Source organism: Podarcis pityusensis (genome assembly GCF_964106645.2).
Source record: "Podarcis pityusensis genome assembly, chromosome: 6".
Taxonomy (NCBI): Eukaryota; Metazoa; Chordata; class Lepidosauria; order Squamata; family Lacertidae; genus Podarcis; species Podarcis pityusensis.
Window position 1 is genome coordinate 88,528,314 of NC_138030.1, and position 22,615 is coordinate 88,550,928.

The 22,615-nt window shown below is 44.0% G+C and overlaps 1 protein-coding gene across 2 annotated transcripts in view; it reads right to left on the reverse strand.

Annotated features, from left to right (window-relative positions):
* Positions 1-22,615, reverse strand: part of BRINP3 (BMP/retinoic acid inducible neural specific 3) — a 258,994-nt gene that overhangs the window by 39,820 nt on the left and 196,559 nt on the right. For both annotated transcript variants that reach the window (XM_081012140.1, XM_081012141.1), the window contains exon 7: positions 3,527-3,749. In XM_081012140.1, coding sequence (XP_080868266.1) covers positions 3,527-3,749 — 223 coding nt within the window. The remainder of the gene's footprint in view (positions 1-3,526; positions 3,750-22,615) is intronic.

Below are 22,615 nucleotides of genomic sequence, written 5' to 3' on the forward strand. Positions count from 1 at the left end.
TATCAGCAGACATCTAAAACAGTATAGCAAGGGCACCTATATAGATAATGTATGTGTACAATAAACAGTATTTTAGGTTGTGGGAGGAAAGATATGTACCTGGAAGAATGTTCTGCTGAAATCAAGGAGGCTGACTTCCAACTAAAGGGTGTTTGGATTGGAGTTTTATCCTAATTGTGATTGCATTTACATCAAACTCGGGGGCCTGAGTACAAATTACACAAATGTAGCGCTTAGCAATCATGTGGGGTGCTTGTTTGTGTTTGTGTAAGTGTGTTTAAAAGCAGTTCTAGGCTGTGTGTTTGTGTTTATGATCAGCACTGCAGAACATGGGGAGAGGTTTCAACCTTCCCTCCTGAGAGTGATCTTGACAAATATCCCTTGCTTGTTGTGTTGTTGTTTAGTCGTTTAGTCGTGTCCAACTCTTCGTGACCCCATGGACCAGAGCACGCCAGGCACTCCTGTCTTCCACTGCCTCCCACAGTTTGGTCAGACTCATATTTGTAGCTTCGAGAACACTGTCCAACCATCTCGTCCTCTGTCAACCCCTTCTCCTTGTGCCCTCCATCTTTCCCAACATCAGGGTCTTTTCCAGGGAGTCTTCTCTTCTCATGAGGTGGCCAAAGTATTGGAGCCTCAGCTTCATGATCTGTCCTTCCAGTGAACACTCAGGGCTAATTTCCTTAAGAATGGATAGGTTTGATCTTCTTGCAGTCCATGGGACTCTCAAGAGTCTCCTCCAGCACCATAGTTCAAAAGCATCAATTCTTCGGCAATCAGCCTTCTTTATGGTCCAGCTCTCACTTCTATACATCATATCCCTTGCACCACAGACCAATTAGTATGGGGGGAGCATTAAAAACTTCTATTGGCAACAAAGGGAGATCCCCACCCAATGTTAATTTCTACACTGGAGGGAGAAAGTGGTTTTTACCAGGAAGCAAGGAAGCATTTAGGGACGCAGGTGGCGCTGTGGGTTAAACCACAGAGCCAAGGATTTGCCGATCAGAAGGTCGGCAGTTCGAATCCCCGCAACGGGGTGAGCGCCCGTTGCTCGGTCCCTGCTCCTGCCAACCTAGCAGTTCAAAAGCACATCAAAGTGCAAGTAGATAAATAGGTACCGCTCCGGCGGGAAAGTAAACGGCGTTTCCGTGTGCTGCTCTGGTTTGCCAGAAGCAGCTTAGTCATGCTGGCCACATGACGCGGAAGCTGTACACTGGCTCCCTTGACCAATAAAGTGAGATGAGCGCCGCAACCCCAGAGTCAGTCACGACTGGACCTAATGGTCAGGGGTCCCTTTATCTTTTTAAGGAAGCCTTAACTTGCCTTGGCCCAGTGGCTACACCCTTGGACAATGGACTTTGATTCTAAGGAAGTGTGTACCACTGGCGCCATCTCCAGCACGCTGTGGGTGCTGCAGCCCCCACAATAATATATTTGTAGGGGTTAAGGCCCCACAATAATATATTTATGGGGGTTAAGGCCCCACAAAGTGAATGAGAAAAGTTTAAGCGTTTTTCACTGGCCCTACCTTTTGGCAGGTGGCTGGATGCAGAACTGCCTCTCTATCTCCTTCTGTGATAGAGAATGATAGAGAAGAGAGAGATAGAGAGGCAGTTCTTCATCCTAGGCTGCCTCAGCCAGGGACAGATGTTAGGGGGAGAGAGAAGAGGGACAGAGACAACCAGTGTCTTTTTCCAGCTGACATCTGTACTGAATGCTTCAGTATCCCTTGACCCATCACTGTCCTTTCAGACTACACTAGTTAGCTTTCCTCATTTCAGCTTGCTTTGGCTGGGAAACGCCATTGGGATGACTGAACATGTGAAACGAGCCCTTTGAACTGTGTGTGCTTTTATATAATCTGTATTAAATATTTAATTGGGTTACAAAAATACGTGCATTGCCTCTGTTTTCGGGTCGCAGAGTCTTTTTCTGCAAATTGGTTATGTTTGATGTGAGACACTGGTGTATAAGATTGGGGGTGGGAGAGAGGGGATGATAAACCTAGATTCTTTTACTTAGTGTATGTATGAGGTTTTTGTGTTAACATCACTTGGGTTGGAAGGGAAGGGAAGGGAGGGAGGAAGGAAGGAAGGTTTGAAGGAAGGAAGGAAGGGGAGAAAGGGAGGGAAAGGAGGGAGGATTGGGAGAGGGTTTCACTGTCATGGCAGAGGCAGATCGCTGTGGCAGAGTTGGAGAAGTTGGAGAATAGCTGTGCCAGAAAGGAGATCAAGGAGGGAGAATTGGGAGAGAGGGGATCACAGTCACTGCCAGTGAGGCCCCACGGTGGAGGCAAGGGCCCCGGTCCAGTTGCTGCCATGGTGCTGGAGCGCATGACCTGCCGTGACCTGCCCCACACTCCACCGTCATGACATTGCAATGTGATGTTATGATGTTGCAGTGCTGGGCAGAGCACACTGGGCACCCACAGTCGGCGCCTGTGGTGTGCAGATTATCATCCTGAGACAGAAAGCTTTCAGCAATAGCGCCATCCACACATTACTCATGCATAGGGCATAGCTGTGTAGGGATGAGAGTAGGGCCAGACTTTAAGCACAGCTGTGACATAAGATCTCTCCATTCCCCCCCCCCCCCGCTTGCTTAGGATTTGTTTAGGATTGTGGCTTCAGAACGGTAGGCAAATTGTAATCTCTCATCTTGACAATTTACGCAGTTTAGCAGTAGAATAGAGTCACACCCTCTGGCTATACTCTGATAGAAATATCATGATATTGGCAATCCCTTTGTTCAAGAATGGTGTAAAATCACTATCAAAGAGACTCTGACATTTTCCCGTATGCCCATGTTATGCACCCATAGTGCCTGTTGACTTGAAGAATATACATAAGTAAAAGCATTAGGAAGATTTGTCCCAGTCATTCGTATTACACTTCAGATGGATGATTTACACAACCCCAGCTTTTCAGAAACTGGTTGGAAACCACTGGGCAGCTCCTAGCTGTTCAAATTCACCAAAGAAACAGGAGAGAATGATATCCCCAAGTCTCATCACTTTACCGTCTCCCAAATGGATGATTGGGAAAGCAGTCTAAAAGTGAGGATGCACAGTTGTAAAATCTACAGAGCCCCCCAAATGGTGAACTGGTGAGATTGGAAGAGTGGGATGGCTTCTCTTCCAACTCTCTCCCCTGATATCCGTGAGAGAGCTGGGGAACATGTTTTGCATCTTATCCCGGTCATGGATATGCCACTAAAAATGGCGTCCACACAATGAATGCTCCCCTCCATGCATCACATGACCAGGTAAGGTATCAGCCACTCCCTCAATATGCCATCAAACTGGAAACTGTTGCCATGTCTATCCATGTGAATAACCCTTCAGTGTCAAAACAGTGTGCTAGGTCAGTGATTCCTAAACATGTAGGGCATTTTGAAGGAATGTAGCCTATATTTGTGAGTTTGTAGTACTACATTGCTAACACTTTCCGCCGTCTCTACAAGCTAACCCCATTTGGGAATCACTGTCCTAGGTTGGTTGCATTTTCTCTTTTGTTTCTCTTACCTTTGCCTTGGCAAGCTGATGAGTGGCTGTTTATGGCACCTCTTACTAAGGCTAAAGAGCTTGTGGACAATTTTCTGTGCCTTGAGGAACAGCTGTTTCGTGCTGGTTTCCAGTTGCTCATAGCGATGCTGGAAATTTGAATCCATTGTCCACAAGTGCATAATGGCTGACGTGTTGAGGAAATAGTTCATGGGCAGCCTTTTCATAAAGAACTTGAATTCATCTGCAAAATGGCAAAATTCAACACTCTTTTAAGATACGCTTCTGTGAGCCTTTCTGCAGCAAAACAACAGTTACCCCTAGCTTGTGTCCATTTTTATCACTTTAATTTGTCACCATTAATGGACAGTAGTACAGCAGGCAAATGCAATATTCTTAAACGTACACAGCATAAATATTAATGTGACATGAGCTTTTCAGAAGTGCAAAGCCCTGCTTTCCGTTGCTTCACATTTGACAAATTGAACATGGCTTCATTAGGCTTGCAACCCTACCTGCACTTTCTTGGGAGGAAGTACCCAGGATAATCAGTCAGGCTTACGTCAGAGTAAATATATCTGGCATTGTGCTGTATTAATCTCTCCACAAAACAACAACAAATCTCTGGTTACGTGAAACATATTCAGTAAACACACAAGAAGTAACCGGCTGTACGTTTGAAAAAATAATACAGTGGTACCTCAGGTTAAGTACTTAATTCGTTCCTGAGGTCCATACTTAACCTGAAACAGTTCTTAACCTGAAGCACCACTTTAGCTAATGGTGCCTCCCGCTGCCGCCGCGCCGCCAAAACATGATTTCTGTTCTCCTCCTGAAGCACTATTTCTGGGTTGGCTGAGTCTGTAACCTGAAGTGTATGTAACCTGAAGAGTATGTAACCTGAGGTACTACTGTATATACTATTCATTGTATTGGATTGTAGATTTCAACAGAAGTAGCTCGTAAAGTTCAATGAAAAAAGTAGAAGACCCAGTATGGACCTTATGCATAAACTGATTAGAGAATGAACTGATCCACGGGGTATCCAAGAAATGGTATATATTATTTTTTCAAACATACAGCCTGTTACGTGTTGTATAACTCCCTCCTTCAAATATAAGAGTTGATGCAACTCAGCAGTGATAATTGTGTACTGGGGAAAGGGATATACTTGGGCATTTTGAGAACAATGGCTCTTGAGATGGTCATAAGTATTACTTCCTTCACTTCAAAAGATCTTATGTCTCTCAGGTTGTAATGAGTATTACTTTGCAGATCAATTGGTAGAGCATGACACTCTTAATCTCAGTGTTATGGGTTTGAACTCCACGTTGGGCAAAAGATTCCTGCATTGCAGGGGGTTGCACTAGATGGCACTTCGAACTCTACAATTCTATGATTCTACTTCATAATGTGGTAGAGTAACCCTACTGAATTTGGGGGCCCTGGTCACCTCCCAGTACATTTCCAAGCACAATTCAAAGTGTTGGTGCAGAGGTTAATATTAACTCCAACTAATCCAGAATGCGGCAGCTAGATTGGTGACTGGGAGCAGCCGCCGAGACCACATAACACTGGTCTTGAAAGAGCTACATTGGCTCCCAGTACATTTCCGAGCACAATTCAAAGTGTTGGTGCTGACCTTTAAAGCCCTAAACGGCCTCAGCCCAGTATACCTGAAGGAGCGTCTCCACCCCCATCGTTCTACCTGGACACAGAGGTCCAGCGCCGAGGGCCTTCTGGCGGTTCCCTCACTGCGAGAAGCCAAGTTACAGGGAACCAGGCAGAGGGCCTTCTCGGTAGTGGCGCCCGCCCTGTGGAACACCCTCCCATCCGATGTCAAGGAAATAAACAGCTATCTGACTTTTAGAAGACATCTGAAGGCAGCTCTGTTTAAGGAAGCTTTTAATGTTTGATGCTTTATTGTGTTGTTAATATTCTGTTGGGAGCTACCCAGAGTGGCTGGGGAAACCCAGCCAAATGTGTGAGGTATTAATAAATAAATAATAATAATAATTCCCCAAATTTGGCCCTGAATGTGCTACTGGCTTGAATATCCAAATATTTCTCTGTCAAGGGCTGCATTACCTTGGGTGTAATCGGCGGTGGGGGCTTCAAACAAATGGAGGATGTAGCTAGAGCCAAAAGTGGGCAGGACCAGAACAAAAAAATGAGTCGGGTCAGAACCAAGAGTGGGTGGGGGCCACCCCTTTTCTCTCTCTCTTTCTACCACTCTTTCCTGTATGTGGTGCCGTTCACCGCTGTCTCAAGAAAACCTTATTCACTCCACCCACAACCCCTTAACTGCTGTCAATTTCGCACTGCAGAATTATTTCATTTTTATAATTGCTAGACACCCTGACAGTTTCCCCCTGATTTATCAATGTTTTAGCAATTAAAAAGCTCGGCGACGTAGAGGTAATTAGAATCGCTTCCTTCACAAGGCTGTTGCAAGGAGCCTGTCTGAGGATTCACACGGAGTCCAGCCACCTCTGCCTCCCGGTTGCCACTGCCACTTTTGCTCTCCTCTCCTTCTGGGTGAGGGACAGGCTCATGGGAATTAATTCTCCTTTTCTCCATTGCTCTCACTGCTTGCTTACTTGGAGAAGGCTGGCAACAGCAACAACCAGGAGGCTCCTAGGATTCATTATAGGTCCCCTTCTGGAGCATGCCTGATGATGCCAAATCCTGGCGCTAGCCCAGATTACCAAGAAGTGTATGAGAAACAAACTGAATATCTGAGTGGACTATTTATATATATGAAGAGTTGCATCTAGTAGACACATTAGGACTAATGGGCCTAAGTTGGTCCTTCTTTTTAATGAGTCTTCTCTGTGTAGGGCAAACTTTGGTCACAACCCGTCAGGTGGTTGCTTGAGAGTAAGCAGGCAGGACTCCGACTTGTGTTTTACAGACTTTATTTTTGTGCAGACTATCTACAGTGAAGAGCCCCAAGGCTCATGTCTGGCTCAATCGCTAGCAGAATCCAGGAGTGGTCTTTTTTTGGACCTCCCCCACCATAAGAGTTTCATTACCCCCAAAGTCTCCTCCCCTCTCTGTGCCCCAAACTACTGTGCAGGATGGGCGATGGCAAGGGCATGTTTCTCTCCTGTCCGGCTTGCTCAGAAGTGGTGTTAAGGCTCCTATCAGCATCCTCTGGTCCTTGCACTTCTTCCCCACTGGAGGTGGGGCGTTCCTCCTCCCTTGAAGAGGAACGGCTTCGCAAGATTTTCGGAGGCTCCCTGTAACACAACTGCCCTTCCATTTCTCGCCTCTGAGCTGAAGGCAGTTCCCTGACACAACCTAATGATAATAAAAATAATAATGTAGTTTTTGAGTTTTAAAAAAATGCAAGGAAGCTCAACTATGGAATTAACTACCACAAGACCTAGTAACAGCCACCAATTTGGATGACTTGAAAAGGGAGTTAGACAAATTCATGGAGGCTAAGCCTAGCCATGATGTACAAGTTCCAAGTGCTGCTGTGCTCGTGTCCTACTTTCAGCCATCCCATAATTCCATAATCTCGCAGTGACACGCCAAAGGAACCTTCACTATCTCCACTTACTTGTTCAAGAACAACATGCTGTGTACCAAGTTGATGTGCTGTTTATATGTGATAAGAAAGGTTTGCATTATATTCTCTTGCAGTACAAAACCGAGGGGGTGGGAGCAGGAGGGAAGGTTGCTAAGAAGAAAACTTGCTAACTCTTAATGAAATCATGTCCTGTATTCTTTTCTAATGAATATCGCATTGTATCCAGAGTAATGAGAGATAAGGCTACTGTGAAGTCACAGTGCTTTGCAAGAGAGAGAGAGAGAGAGACAGAAAGAAAAGGCGGCGGTGGCGGTGGGGGGGGGAGCGGTATTTGTCTCATATCTTAAACTGACACATTTCATGAGCTGTGAAACTGCAACACGAGTTCTTACTGTTCAAGGATTATTAAATTTATTGTACTTTAATCAGCAAAATGCACAGGTATCCTTTGGAATGTGATTAAGGGCCTAGGCAGGAATGAGGGCAAGAGAAGAGGTTAACTAGAACTACCCTGATATCTGTTGGAACTCAAACTCTGCCAAGAATGCAAGGTCCAACAAATTCCTCAATTGCCTCATGGACAATTTCATTCCCCAGTAGGTAGAAGAAGCAAGAAGGGGATCATCTATCTTGGACCTATCACCAACAGGGAAGAACTGATTGACAAAGTGGAAGTACTAGGAACCTTGGGAGGAAGTGATCGTGTCCTCTTGGGTTTCATGACACAGAGGCAAGGAAAAGCTGAGTGTAGTCAGACACAAAATCTGGGCTTTAAGAAAGCTGATTTCAAAAATCTAAGGAACTAATGGGTGAGATCCCATGATCAAAAATACTTGAAGGGAAGGGAGTCCAACATGGATGGGAGTTTCTTAATGGTGAAATATTGAAGGCACACATGCAGACAATTCCAACAAGAAATAGCTCTATATATCACCAACTGGCAAAAATACAGCAGAAACACAGCAAGCAGCATGGATGCCAGGAAGAAAATTGTAAATGAAAAAGCAAGGCAAAATTTCAGGCACAGACCCCAGAAACTAGGATGTAAGGCAACACACACAAGGAATGTGGGTAGCTTACATAGTTCATAGCAACTGGCAATGACCTAAGCCAATCAGACATCTCCGAAGATATAACTCTACAGAACTGAGTGCACATGCTACTTCACCACAGAGGCCTCCAGACCCAATTAGTGAAGCTCCATCTTGACCTTGGATACCCCGCGTCACTCATGCAAGCCATGAGATCCTGTACAATTAGTGAGAAAGAAACCACTTTCTCATAAGGTCACTTCTCCACCCAGAAAATGCTTTGGAAGAAGGCCAGAACAGAAAAATCTGATTTTCTTGACACTAAACTTTCCAAATATTTGGGTGGAATGGGGAAGTGCAGTTTGCTACACAACATAAATGGAAACTCCAAATTTTCCTTCCCCAATGTTCAGTGGAGAGGGAAAGTGCATGGGCTATACTTTTAAAACACACTATCCTCCTCAATGTGTTCTGAGCACTGCAGTTTGTTAAGGGTTGCTAGGAAATATAAACTACAGTGCCCATAATTATGTGAGTGGAGTCAACAGTTTGCAACTGATTCCATGATGCACTGCTAATATGCTAACAATTTGACCTATGCATCTAGGGCATTGTTATGTACTAAAGTTCTCACCCTGGGCCAGCAGGGGGATACTGTAGATAGTTCAGGTCCACATATGCAAATAAGGGATTGAAAGTGACACTCAGTGATTGGATAGTTACAGAAAGTTGTTATAGTTATGTTGTACTGGAGCTCTATATAAGCAGGCTGGCTGAACCCTTCGGTTCAGTTCTGTTCTGACCTGTGAATAAACAAGAGCTGCTTGGAGAATCGCTGTGTCGTCTGATATGTTCACCCACAACTTAACAGGCATCAAGCCCTATTACAGAATGCCCTGGAGTCTTTCCCCCAGTAAGCCTGAGAAGTGGCCAAAAGGACTCCAGCACACACTGAAAAAGCATTTAAGAATTTTCTTTGCACCAGACTCAATCCATAGCATGGATTAATTTGTGAACTTCTACCAGGTGTCTGGACAATTCATCTGTTTGCTCTGGATTCCCCCCCCCCCCCCGCAGTGCATAGGGAAGGTCTGCTTATTGCTACAAAGAATTAACATTTGATAATTGACTTGAACTCCAGTCCTACATTGAATAACATCATTTCAGCTAGGAACGTTTGGGAGTGTCTGTGTTTTACTGATTCATCTCGTGAAGACAAAGTGGAAGATGGCTGTTCTTGGATTTAACAATTGGTGGTAAATATAGCTCTGTGTAAAATGTACTTTGCATTAGCCCTGTCAAAATCAGCCTTTTAAAGTGGCTGCCTAGGCAGCAATCCTAAATGGCCTTGTCTGTCACTTTGCACAATGCTTAGAAAACTCCAGCTATATTTCCCTGCCTTATTATTGTAGCCAAAGGATGTAGCCAAAGGCTGCTTACCCAAACTCTGTTTGAATAACAGATGAATAAACACTGACAGAGAATAGAGTGCAAAAGGAGAAAATATTCCATTATGAATTTCAATATCTTTCAGTGCTGTCAGTCAAGATATCATATGCTTCCCTGGATGTAAAAACATCATAAATACTCTGTAGCATGTGGGGCCTCCAAAAAATGCAGCAGTACACCCCCACGGTGGCTCGTTCAAGGTTCCAGCCAGCCATGCCCTCCCCCAGGAAACTATTTCTTCCTCCCTGGTTCCATTTTCCTTTTCCAAATGACATTTTACATTTGTTTGGCCAAGTATGTCCTGTCCACATTGGGCTGTTGGGGGGGGGGAGTCACCAGTGAAGGCGGTGAAGGTCCTCTGTGAGTGCCTGGTGGCGGTTGGAGGATGGATGGCGGCTAACAGATTAAGGTTGAATCCTGACAAGACAGAAGTACTGTTTTTGCGGGACAGGAGGCGGGCGGGTGTGGAGGACTCCCTGGTCCTGAATGGGGTAACTGTGCCCCTGAAGGACCAGGTGTGCAGCCTGGGAGTCATTTTGGACTCACAGCTGTCCATGGAGGCACAGGTCAAATCTGTGTCCAGGGCAGCTGTTTACCAGCTCCACCTGGTACACAGGCTGAGACCCTATCTGCCTGCGGACTGCCTCGCCAGAGTGGTGCATGCTCTGGTTATCTCCCGCTTGGACTACTGCAATGCACTCTACGTGGGGCTACCTTTGAAGGTGACCCGGAAACTACAACTAATCCAGAACACGGCAGCTAGATTGGTGACTGGGAGCGGCCACCGAGACCATATAACACCGGTCTTGAAAGACCTACATTGGCTCCCAGTACGTTTCTGAGCGCAATTCAAAGTGTTGGTGCTGACCTTTAAAGCCCTAAACGGCCTCAGTCCTGTATACCTGAAGAAGCGTCTCCACCCCCATCGTTCTGCCTGGACACTGAGGTCCAGTGCTCAGGGCCTTCTAGCTGTTCCCTCATGTGAGAAGCCAAGTTACTGGGAACCAGGCAGAGGGCCTTCTCGGTAGTGGCACCCTCCCTGTGGAACCCCCTCCCACCAGATGTCAAAGAGAACAACAACTACCAGACTTTTAGAAGACATCTGAAGTCAGCCCTGTTTAGAGAAGCTTTTAATGTTTGATGTATTACAGTATTTTAATATTTTTTTGGAAGCCGCCCAGAGTGGCTGGGGAAGCCCAGCCAGATGGGTGGGGTATAAAGAATAAATTATTTATTATTATTATTATTATTATTATTATTATTATTATTATTATTCAGCCTTTAAAAAATTTGTTGGGTTGGGGTTTTGTTTGTTTGTTTTACTTCTACAAGCTTTGAAATTTTCTTGAAACGCCTCCCTTCTTTCTCAGTGGTCCTGTTTCGACTCCATTTCCATCACCACTCGCTAGTTCAGTTTGCTATTAAAAGGGAGTGATATATAGAGAGATAGCATATTCTACTGGCTAGCGAAATTTGTACAGGCAGAACTAGAACAAAGGTTAATTCTGCCATAAAGATTTGCACAAATTCAGCATTTTACAAGATCTCCCAGAAACATTGGCTAGGATCCAGAGATATGCTTTGAGTATGTCCAATTGGAGTATATTTTGGGGGGGAGGGGGATGGGTAGCTCTCCTCCCATTAAGTTGGATTGACACAAACATACATAGCATCATCATCAGTATTATAAACTGCTTTTGAAACACCTCTTAGTGTCAAGTGGGCTGTGCCACAGAGCATGGCAGACAGTCACGTCAGTGCAAAGCTGCTTTTGCAGCACAGACAGTGGCGTTGCTAATCTTTGGATATTAGCCACTATTCCTACAAGAGCAAATCCTGATGATGAATGGCAATGGCCGGAGCCACAAGCAAGCTGTACATTAACTTGGAGCATGTGCTCTCTGTTCTAGGATTCATGAGATTAATTGCTGGGAGCAAGAGAGCATGATGTACTGCAGGCACAAGGTACTGACCTCTTGACCAGGCAAGACTAGAAGTTCAGGTACTTACCAAGACTCACCAACCCACAGGCTTCATGCTACACATGCCTCTTTCTTTCTCTGAGCAGTGCATGAAGATAAAGTATTAACCAGCTGGGACACGGAGTTCCCGTGCTGAGCAAGGCTTTATTCATCATGGTATGGTCTTTCTAACATCTATCAGTGACAACTCGTAATGGTGAAGGCTAAGCTCTGTTTCCATGGACCATAGATGCAATGCTCTGCATCCATGCTTCTAAATCCCAGTTACTGGAAACTGCAGAGGGGAGAGAGATCTTATGCTCAGATCCTGATTTGCAGGTTTCCCACAGGTATCTGGTTAACTCCTGTGAAAACAGGCTGCTGGACCAAACGGGCCATTGGCCTGGTACAGCAATCTCTTCTCATGTTCTTATGTGATGTGGCTGGTCAGATTTGGTGCAAATCCTCTGCCATATCATATCCAACCATCTTCTTCCACAGGTTTCAGCTCTCGCACATACAGTGATACCTTGGATGTCAAACGGCTTGGCTCCCAAGCAAACTGGCTCCCAAACGCCACACACCTGGAAGTGAGTCTTCTGGTTTGCAAACGTTTTTTGGAAGCCGAACGTCCAACGCGGCTTCCACGGCTTCTGATTGAGTGCAGGGAGCTCCTGCAGCGAATCGGAAGCCACGCCTTGGTTTTCTAACATTTTCAGAAGTCGAACGAACTCCCAGAATGGATTAAATTCAACAACCGAGGTACCACTGTACTATCAACAAAGTGGGGTGTTACTAAAGTGAGGTACAAAACAAGCTTCTCCCTTCAAATGCTGGCTGCTCAAATCATTCGCTAAATAGTCCCAGAGATCAGTGGCTAAATCATAAATGGCACCACTATCTTTGCAGGGTCTAGAGAACTCAAGATCTGTGTCTTTAAATTAATGATCTGGCAGTGGTCTTACAACACAAGGTCAACAATCCAATTCCATCTTCTGTGTGGGGATGCAAGGGGTTTATTATAACTCTGGCAATTATATAACTCTTCACATATATGTAAGGCACGGAGATTATTTTGACAAAAGTAGCTGCACAACATTACAAAAGTCTCTGAATGATATTTATGTTTTAAAACACCCCCACCAACCCCACTACCATATTCTTAAGCATATGTAATATGGCAATTGTAGTTATTTCTTTCATTTAAATAATTAACACATATTTTTTAACATAAAGGTTTAAAAGTAAAAAGTAAAGGACCCCTGGATGGTTAAGTGCAGTCAAAGGCAACTTTGGGGTTGTGGCGCTCATCTCACTTCAGGCTGAGGAAGCCAGTGTTTGTCCACAGACAGCTTTCCAGGTCATGTGGCCAGCAGGACTAAACCGCTTCTGTTGCAACAGAACACCGCGATGGAAACCAGAGTGCACAGAAATGCCATTTACCTTCCTGCCGCAGTGGTACCTATTTATCTACTTGCACTGGTGTGCTTTTGAACTGCTAGGTTGGCAGGAACTGGGACAGAGTAATGGTAGCTCACCCTGTCGCAGGGATTTGAATCGCCGACCTTCCGATCGGCAAGCCCAAGAGGCTCAGTGGTTTAGACCACAGCGCCACCCTTGTATAAAGGTTTAATATTCCATATGGTTTCATGGAACAAAAATAATACATTCCCAATTCCTTATAAACAAATAAACAATGAATTAATTGTAATTTCAATTCACTATAGGCTCAGATTGCAATTTATATGCTGGGTACAGCATGTAAACATTTCTCCCTCTCTTTCTCAATAGGTTTTAATCCATTATTATTGTTATTGTTGTTATTAGGCACACAGGCAGCTCATCTAAATAGCCAATACAACCACCAAAGAAAACAGTTAATTAATAAAACATATGAAATTAAATAACCTTCCCACCAGCAAATAATATCAGTCAAGTAATAATAGGGAGCAAGCGAATAAAAAAATCAGGAGCACAAACCCAGCACGCACAGCCAAGTCCTAGGCTTGTTTACTCAAATAGGAAGTAAGTGCCGCCAAATTTAATGGGGCATACTCCAACCTATGAGGCTTGTGACTCAATGTCTTCCATTAAATTCCCATTGAGGGATGGAACCGTTTCTGGAAAACATGCAGACTCAGGCTGTGGCAACGCTCCAGGAAACCACAACTAAGAACTCTCCTCAAAATGTTCTATACCTGCTCTGACATCTGTACTGGCTTCCTGTCCAATTTAAAGTGCTAGTATTAATCTTTAAAACTTTAAATGGCTCCGGTCCAAGTCATCTGAAGGATAAACTCTTCCTGTGTATCTCTGACCACACCTCAAGATCATCTGCTGTAGGACTTGTCATGGATCTGAGAAGCAGGAGAATAAAATGGTGGAAGAAGTTTCTCAGTGGTGGCTTATCGAAAGCCCTTCCCAAAGTGATTTGCCTGCTACATACATTGCAGGCTTTTTGGGTGCCATCTGAAGACGTTTTTATTTCCCAGGTGCTTCCATCTTAAAATCTTAGATATTTTTAGATTCTTTATATCAACAACAACAACAACAACATATTATTTATACCCCACCCATCTGGCTGGGTTTCCCCAGCCACTCTGGGCGGCTTCCAACAAAATATTAAAAATACAATAAAACATCAATCATTAAAAACTTCCTTAAACAGAGCTGCCTTCAGATGTCCTCTAAAAGTCAGATAGTTGTTTATTTCCTTGACATCTGATGGAAGGGCATTCCACAGGGCAGGTGCCACTACCGAGAAGGCCCTCTGCCTGGTTCCCTGTAGCTTTGCGTCTCACAGTGAGAGAACTGCCAGAAGGCCCTTGGAGCTGGACTTCAGTGTCCGGGCAGAACGATGGGGGTGGAGATGCTCCTTCAGGTATACTGGGTTGAATCCATTGAGGGCTTTAAAGGTCAGCACCAACACTTTGAATTGTGCTTGGAAATGTACTGGGAGAAATGGAAACAAGAGGAAATACCGACGATAGAAGAATGGAGACTGAAGCTGACAGACTATGCAGAACTGGACAGACTAACTGGGAAAATCAGATATCTTCGAGACCAAAAGTTCATCGAGGACTGGGGGAAATTTGTTGAATATCTGGAAAGAATCTGTGATATGCGAACAACGCTAGTGGGGTTTCAAGAAGCACTGTAAAAGCTGAGATATATTGTTAAAAAGAAATAGAAGTGGGAGGGAAGTTTAATGGCAATATAAACAGAAGAAATGCGTAACTGAGAGATAAATATGGATGATTGTCAGAGAAGCCGAAGAAGTCCAAACAGAACTAAAATTGTGGAAATTTCGATAAGATTGTATATTTGTGTTGAAAAATTAATAAAAAATTATATATATATATATATATATATATATATATATATATATATATATGGAAATGTACTGGGAGCCAATGTAGGTCTTTCATGACTGGTCTTATGCGGTCTCGGCGGCCACTCCCAGTCTAGCTGCCGCTTTCTAGATTAGTTGGAGTTAATATTAACTGCTGCCGGTGCTTTTAGTTTTACTTTATGCTGTTGCTGATTGTCTTCTGATTCAGATTTTATGTTTGCATTTTGATTTCTATTACGGTTTTCCATGTTCAGTGTCATACCCTCCAACATTCCTCAGATGAAAATAGGGACATTTCTCACTCCCCCACAAGTTGACCATCCTCAACCCCATTTTTTGTTGTGTTCCCCCTCACCGCAGAGCCTTTCCTATCAGAAGAAGAGTGAGTGGCACTACTGGGAAAGCAACAGAACACAGCACACACACCCTCCACCATCCTCAGAAAACCCCTTAATCCTGGCTTTATTCTATTTCATTCTTTGGTCGATTTACAAAAAGCATACCACACACCAGTAAATAAATTTTAGAAAGGGGCAAGATTAGATGTGAATGCACAAAGCATTTTTTAATTGAAAAAAGTCAAGACTCCTTGTGCTTTGCTCCCCCTTTCTTCCCACCCAGGGTGGCAGAGCCCTCTGCCTGCCCCTCATAGCCAGTGCATCACATGCCACAGCCTCTCTTCCTCCTTCCCTGCTCTTGAGCAGTTGCTACAAGCTGCCTAAGGGAGGAGGCAGGTAGCAGCGGCCATGGAGAGACAACACGTTGCTCCCTTACAGCCAACACTGCAGCTGCTGCCATGGTGGATAAACGAGAGCTCATCCTCCTCCCTGAGTTCAGCTGCAACGGTTCTGGCAGGGCAAACAGGGGCCTTGGTCCTGTATACCTGTAGGAGCGTCTCCACCCCCATCGTTCAGCCCGGACACTGAGATCCAGCACCGAGGGCCTTCTGGCGGTCCCTCATTGCGAGAAGTAAGGTTACAGGGAACCAGACAGAGGGCCTTCTCGGTAGTGGCGCCCGCCCTGTGGAACGCCCTCCCTTCAGATGTGAAGGAAATAAGTAGTTATCCTATCTTTAAAAGACATCTGAAGGCAGCCCTGTTCAGGGAAGTTTTTAATATTTAATGCTGTATTGTTTTTAATACTTGATTGGGAGCTGCCCAGAGTGGCTGGGGAAACTCAGCCAGATGGGCGGGGTATAAATAAATTATTATTATTATTCAGGGATCAAATCAGAAACCAGGATGGCTTTTGTAATTCTGGGACTGTCCCTGGAAAATGAGGACACTTCAAGGGTGAGGACAGTGTAAACTTTCCAGAGAACTGTTGCTATTGGACAGCATGAATGAACATACAGAAGAATAGAATGATCTACAAAGCTCCATTTCTCAGCAGAGATCTTATTGGAGCACAGGGGAAGAGAAAGAGCCGTGAGATACAAAGCACCCATTTAGTATCCCAAGGAATCTCTTTCTTCTGGAAAGATCAAATTGTACATCCTCCCCAAATTTGCAACACTCCTGGCCTGTAAAAGTGATCCACCAAATCCAATGTAACCCACCAACCAGAGATGCTAACTATCTATCTAGTAAATTTCTGTTTTGGGGGGCTTGTCATGGATGGCAAAAGCAGGGGAATTTGTCACTTATCTGGTATGTTAAATACATGCTTGTTAGGCTGCATTCTGATTTATTCTGTATTCTGCCTTCTGATTTGTTCTATACTCTGAATAAAACAAGCCTTATGCCTCCCATCTCCCTTTAAGTGTGATCAGTGCAAATAACAGGAGGGTCAAATATCAGTAGCAGCAACAAACTGAAATACTCAAACACAAAGTTGCTGAATTTTTATCTGCAATGGTAGCAGTTTCTCCAATGATCCCACACAACATGTGTTCAATAAGGTTCTGCCTTAATATTTTTTGGGTGCCATTGTAGAAATTTAGGAGAGACGTACGACTTTAAAAAATACAGAACCTCACATTTCTAAACAGCTAGAAAAGCAATGCTATAAAAGGCCATATATTTATTGCTACATTCCAGTGAATTTCCGTTGTCCGTGATGCATTATTTAATTCCTCTGAAGACAAAAGGACTTCCTATGAGAAATATACATATACTGAAAACAACAAAAATCTGTCAGCTTGAAATGGGCTTATTCTTTTCGTGGAAAAATGCAGTGGAGCTGAACTTTAAACTTCTTTCTATAAATCATTTAATCCTTTCACTGAAACCCTTTGCTATCTGTGTATAGAAAATGAAGTCACAGATTTGTTCAGAGATTTGGTTGGGGGGGGGGGATTATATTACATTTGGATCCTACATAGTTGTTCTGTATATAATATAAAGATATAATGTTAGAGTGGTCTAAATTCATTTCAGCTCACTTTTAAACTTTGTTCTGTTCTGAGAAAATAGATGGAGGTGTCACACAGGATTTTGCCCAAACTACAATTTTCAGTAGACCATACTGAACATACTTCCCAGATAGATATGTGGTTTCCTACACATTTATCTTTCAGTTTTTCCACTCCTCTGAATTTTGTGATACAGTTTTCGGATCGAAAAACATACCCAAATGGAAAATGGATATTATAGGTCAATATGCATACAAAATACACAAATTAGGAAAAAGGTGGAGAAAATGCATTTTAAAATCTGATTTTTAATAAGTTTTTTCTTTAAAAAAAAAGTGTGGCACTTTGATAAAGCAATATTCTCATAGCTGAACACATGTGAAACTGAAACAGACTGGAATCTAATCATCCATCCATCCCAAATATTAGAATAATGGTGTCAGATCAATTCATGTGTTGTACAATAGTTCAAATAGCCATCTCAGGTGTGTGGGAAGAAGGATTGAGACAGTTGCAAATGGGGAGGGAAGGTGGTAGTTCCCCCCCCCATTAGAATACTCCCTACAAAATTACCCTATAGGTCAGGCTTCCTCAAGCTCGGTCCTCCAGATGTTTTGAGTCTACAATTCCCATCATCCCTGACTACTGGTCCTGTTAGCTAGGGATGATGGGAGTTGTAGGCCAAAAGGGCCGAGGTTGAGGAAGCCTGCTATATATGCTATTAGCTTTGGGGTGGAAACAGGGTTTTCTACTAAAATAGCTTCGGGTGCTTGCATTTCCATCAGGATTACGATTGGTTAAGGGCACCCCACCAACAAACCTTCACACACGCTACAATCGCACGCCTTTGGGAGTCCCTGCAGCAGCTATTTAGGTGTAAAAATAAGCACATTGATTATGTTCTTGCAGTTAATATACCATGCAGTTTCACTTATAACACATCTCCCTCAGAAAGGAGAAGGTTTAAACGTAACCAACCTCCTTATATGTGGCTAATGAGCCCTACCTCATTCACAGCCTCTTTTGATGCAGCTGTAGCCGGGGGGGTCATTGCTGCCGCATGACCCCCCATCTCTCATCACTGGTTGCCGGGGACTACGGCTCAGCAGATTTTAATTCATAAGTGTAATAGCCAACTAGGAAGAGAGATGCAACAGCATAGATTCTCGTCTGGATGCATTTTTTTTCTCTTTTTTAAAAAAATAGCAGGCAAAAGCAGATTGTAATCCCCTCAAGAACAATCCTTCCTTTTTTATTTTTACCACGTTTGCAAGAAATTATATGTTGTGAAGTACCTGGTGGACATAAGCAGGAGTCTCTCAGGTCCGACCTTCTCATCTTTCTGCTTTATTAAAGTGTCATCAAAACAGCGCCATGTATCTTAAGCGCGCAACAACCTGTGTGACTTTTAATAAGTAGGATTGCCAGGTGCGGCGCTAGCAGGTGGCTGCTAATGCTTTTAGAGCTGAAAATGAGGTGATTAGATTACAGATCATGGATTGGTTGTGCCTTCCTATTTGGTTATGGGAAGGAAGGAATTTAAATATTGGCTCCACAAAGAAATTATGTATGGTGCACCTGTTCACGTCAGTAAAACAGAGATACCTCCATGGGGGGGGGAGATGCTCGGGGTGGGGGGGAACTATCATAATTGAAGCAGTGACAGCTTGGTAGATTTGACACCCCCACCTGCCCTGTTATTGATTAAATTTCTTGACAATCACACGGGGGAGTTAATTACTCAAAGGCAAATTAACACCCCTGTAAGATAATAGAGGAAACAATAATGAAGTTATGAGCTCTGAGGGTTTATTTATTTATTTTTGCTGTGCTCGAAACCCAGAAAAAGGGAGAGAGAGAGAGAGAGAAAGAGAGAGAGAGAGAGAGAGAGAGAGAGAGGCAGGCCATCTCTGTCTAGCTCTGGGGGCCAATGGAGTGGACTGTATTGATTAATATATTTTGTCTCAATGATTAAAAAGTACCTTGAGCTGCCAGTGAATCTTCTTTTCTAGTCTCTCTCTCCCCCCCCCCGCCACTCCACAAAGAGCCTTTCAATTAAGACTAGGAGTGAAGGTTGTTTGCATATGAATGAGATGCCGCTCCTGATTGAGGCACTGGTCTGTTCTAGTCAGAACAGTCACAAAACGTACTGTGCTGAGCAACCAAGACAGCTGCCCCTCCCTCCGAAGAGGGGGGGACGGGACCAAAAACCTCCTTCCAATTAACCTGATGTGAACTTCAGTTGTATGCTTCCAGCTTCAGAATGTAGCAAGACTGCATTATTACCAAATCTCCTTTTCACCGGCCAGATGGAAAGAAAAGAAATGATAGGTGCGAAGATTTGGCAAAGGTCAACACAACCCCAAAGACTGACCTGAAGAGACTTCCCTCAAATGGAGAGCACAACATAGGACGGCAGAAACGCCCACTCACATTGTTAAAATCACATGGGGGGGGCAGTGGGGTCTCCTGTACCGGCCCCCACCTGCTCTGACGTGTCCTCTTTGACTGGTCTGCACATGTTTCACATGTTGTGAGAGTAACTTCTGCAGCATGGTTCTAAATTGTGTGGGTGCCAACTTGAAAAAAATATTGGGGGCCCCAGGAAAGCCTACCCCACATAATCAATAACATGACTTGGTGCACGCACAGCATTTGAATGGCAATGCTCATCAACTTGGGGGGGAGAGGGGTACTGGCCCCCTCAAATATTTTATGGGGGACAAGACCCCTTGCCCCTTAGGAGTTAGCTCCTATGTGAAGAATGCTTATAAGGGGGCTATCCTAATAATCTATGAGAAGAGTGAAGACGATGCTGTTGAAAGGAAGGGGACAGGAAGTATGGCTCCTCATCAACGCCTATTAGTTTCTTTGATATCATATGAGGTCATTTGCATCGAACCGCATTTGGCTTATTTTGAAATATTCCACACAGGATCCGGCCTGTTAAGAATTTATTATTGAAGTGTTTGTTTTTATGGACATTATTTTATTCTAATGAAGAATTCTATATATTTAAAAAAGGGGTCAGCAAACTTTTTCAGCAGGGGGCCGGTCCACTGTCCTTCAGACCTTGTGGGGGGCCGGACTATATTTTTTTTTGGGGGGGGAATGAACGAATTCCTATGCCCCACAAATAACCCAGAGATGCATTTTAAGTAAAAGGACACATTCTACTCATGTAAAAACAAGCTGATTCCTGGACCGTCCGCAGGCTGGATTTAGAAAGCAATTAGGCTGGATCCGGCCCCTGGGCCTTAGTTTGCCTACCCATGATTTAAATACTCCCCAATACCATTTTTGATTGCTAGGATTTTTTGAAATTGACAATTGTCCCTTAGTTGTTTGCCTTTTTAGGTTCGGGTCCTCCATAGGATACAGCCTCTAAACATGTTTTACTGAATTTCATGTATGTTGGGTACATGATGACTGCGTGGAGAAATGTTGTTAAGTTTGTCAGTGGCACAGGAGCATCCCAAGCCATTTTGCTGCTTGAAGCAAAGGACAAGAGGAGTTTGGATTTGATATCCCGCTTTATCACTACCCGAACGAGTCTCAAAGCGGCTAACATTCTCTTTTCCCTTCCTCCCCCACAACAAACACTCTGTGAGGTGAGTGGGGCTGAGAGACTTCAAAGAAGTGTGACTGGCCCAAGGTCACCCAGCAGCTGCATGTGGAGGAGCGGAGACGCGAACCCGGTTCACCAGATTACGAATCTAGTGCTCTTAACCACTACACCACACTGGGTCTCTCCCACACTGGCCCCCGTTCTGTGCACAAAGCCTGCCTAGACTGTTTGAAGTTGTAGCTGAATCTTACTTCAGCACTTGTGATGGATCAGAGTCCTTCACTTGCACCCTAGGGAAGCAAGCTAGCTTAGGGGCTGCAGGGCAGACCACATGGCACACATTTCTAGCCATTTTCCACCCCTCAGAATTTGCTGAGGCAGCTGCCTCACTTTACCTCTTGGAACAGCCTGCCCCGAGAAGAGCCAGCAGTCATCTCATTGGTTAAAAAGGCAGCCACTGGATTTAGCCTTGGAGAAGAGACATTCTTGTAGGAAGGGGGTTTATGCAGTTTCTTCTGGAAAATGTAATTTTGTTCTGCTGCAGAAGTACCATTTCAGTTCAAGACTTATTGAATGGGCTTGGAAGGAATAATTGTTTCCTGCTTCCATTTGAATTGTTTCCTGGCACAGTTAGATTTGTGGCCTCACTTTCTTCAGTCATAACTTCTCTCTCAAGTATGGTTTTCATCAATAAGGGAGGGAGGAATCTTCTGGTTTGGAATGTAATTAATGACCAGCAAACTCAACATCTCAGCTAAAAAATAAAATAAAAAAAATACCTTGTGGATGATGAATGCTCCATCAGATTTTCTTGCATATCTCCCTGGTTAAATGACCAATCTTGGAACCCTATTCTGAAACGAATGACTGCAAATATCAGAAGCATTCTCCTCCAGTTCACAACAAGGAGGTTTTAATGAAAAAGTTTAATAATACCCAAACGGGCCATGAAAAGGGAGAGGAATGCAAGAAGTCTTCTACCTCTAAATCCTTTGATATAATATTCAGTCAATGGCTGTAGCAAATTGTCTTTCCTAGTAGAACTTCCTTATGAATTTTCTTTATTGCTTTAAATCCCATCAGCTTAGTCAAGCGGTTTTCGGCAAGAGAATGTTAATAATTCAATCACTGTGAAGGAGGGGGGGGGGAGAAAAAGAATGCAACGGGAGGGGGGGAAAGGTAAGGTTATAGAAATATAGATCCCCAGCTGGGTACATGGATGCAGATTCGCAGACATCAATAGAGAATTAAGCAGATTTAAACCAGTGTTAGGCTGCTGGTGCTCGGTTTCAGGTGAGTCTCCTGGTGCCTGAGTGAATCTGACGACGGCCCATCAATGAAAGCAAAATGCGTCGGTGCTCAACAGCAGGAGACTCACCAGTTATTAAGGAATTAAACATTGTATCCAGTGAATACAGGGACTTGAAGATAATTCACACGGAAAGCCAATTTCAGTTCAAAGGAAGTATTCTAATCACAGTTATGAGATAAAAGTTCAGAATGGAACAAAAAGTGCTTTCAGCAAATACATGACTTGACTATAAAGGGTGAACTAGACTTGGTGATAAAAAGAGGGCTCGGCGCTGAAAATGGCAACCGCCACATGGTATTCCCCCTCCTTTGCAGTACAGTGGTGGAAAGATTGCGGAACTTCTTCCTGAGGCAAAGCTGATTGGCCCCCTCTTTGCTGGTTTAGGCAAATGGGGAAACTATTGTTTTTGTTTGTTGGCCCTTGATCTTAATTCAGTGGCATAGTGTGGGTTGCCAGCACCCGGGGCCATGCAGAGGGTGTGGAGGGAGGGAGGGAAACCGATGGAGTAAGCATGCACATTCAACTGCCTAATGGCGTCTGCTTCAC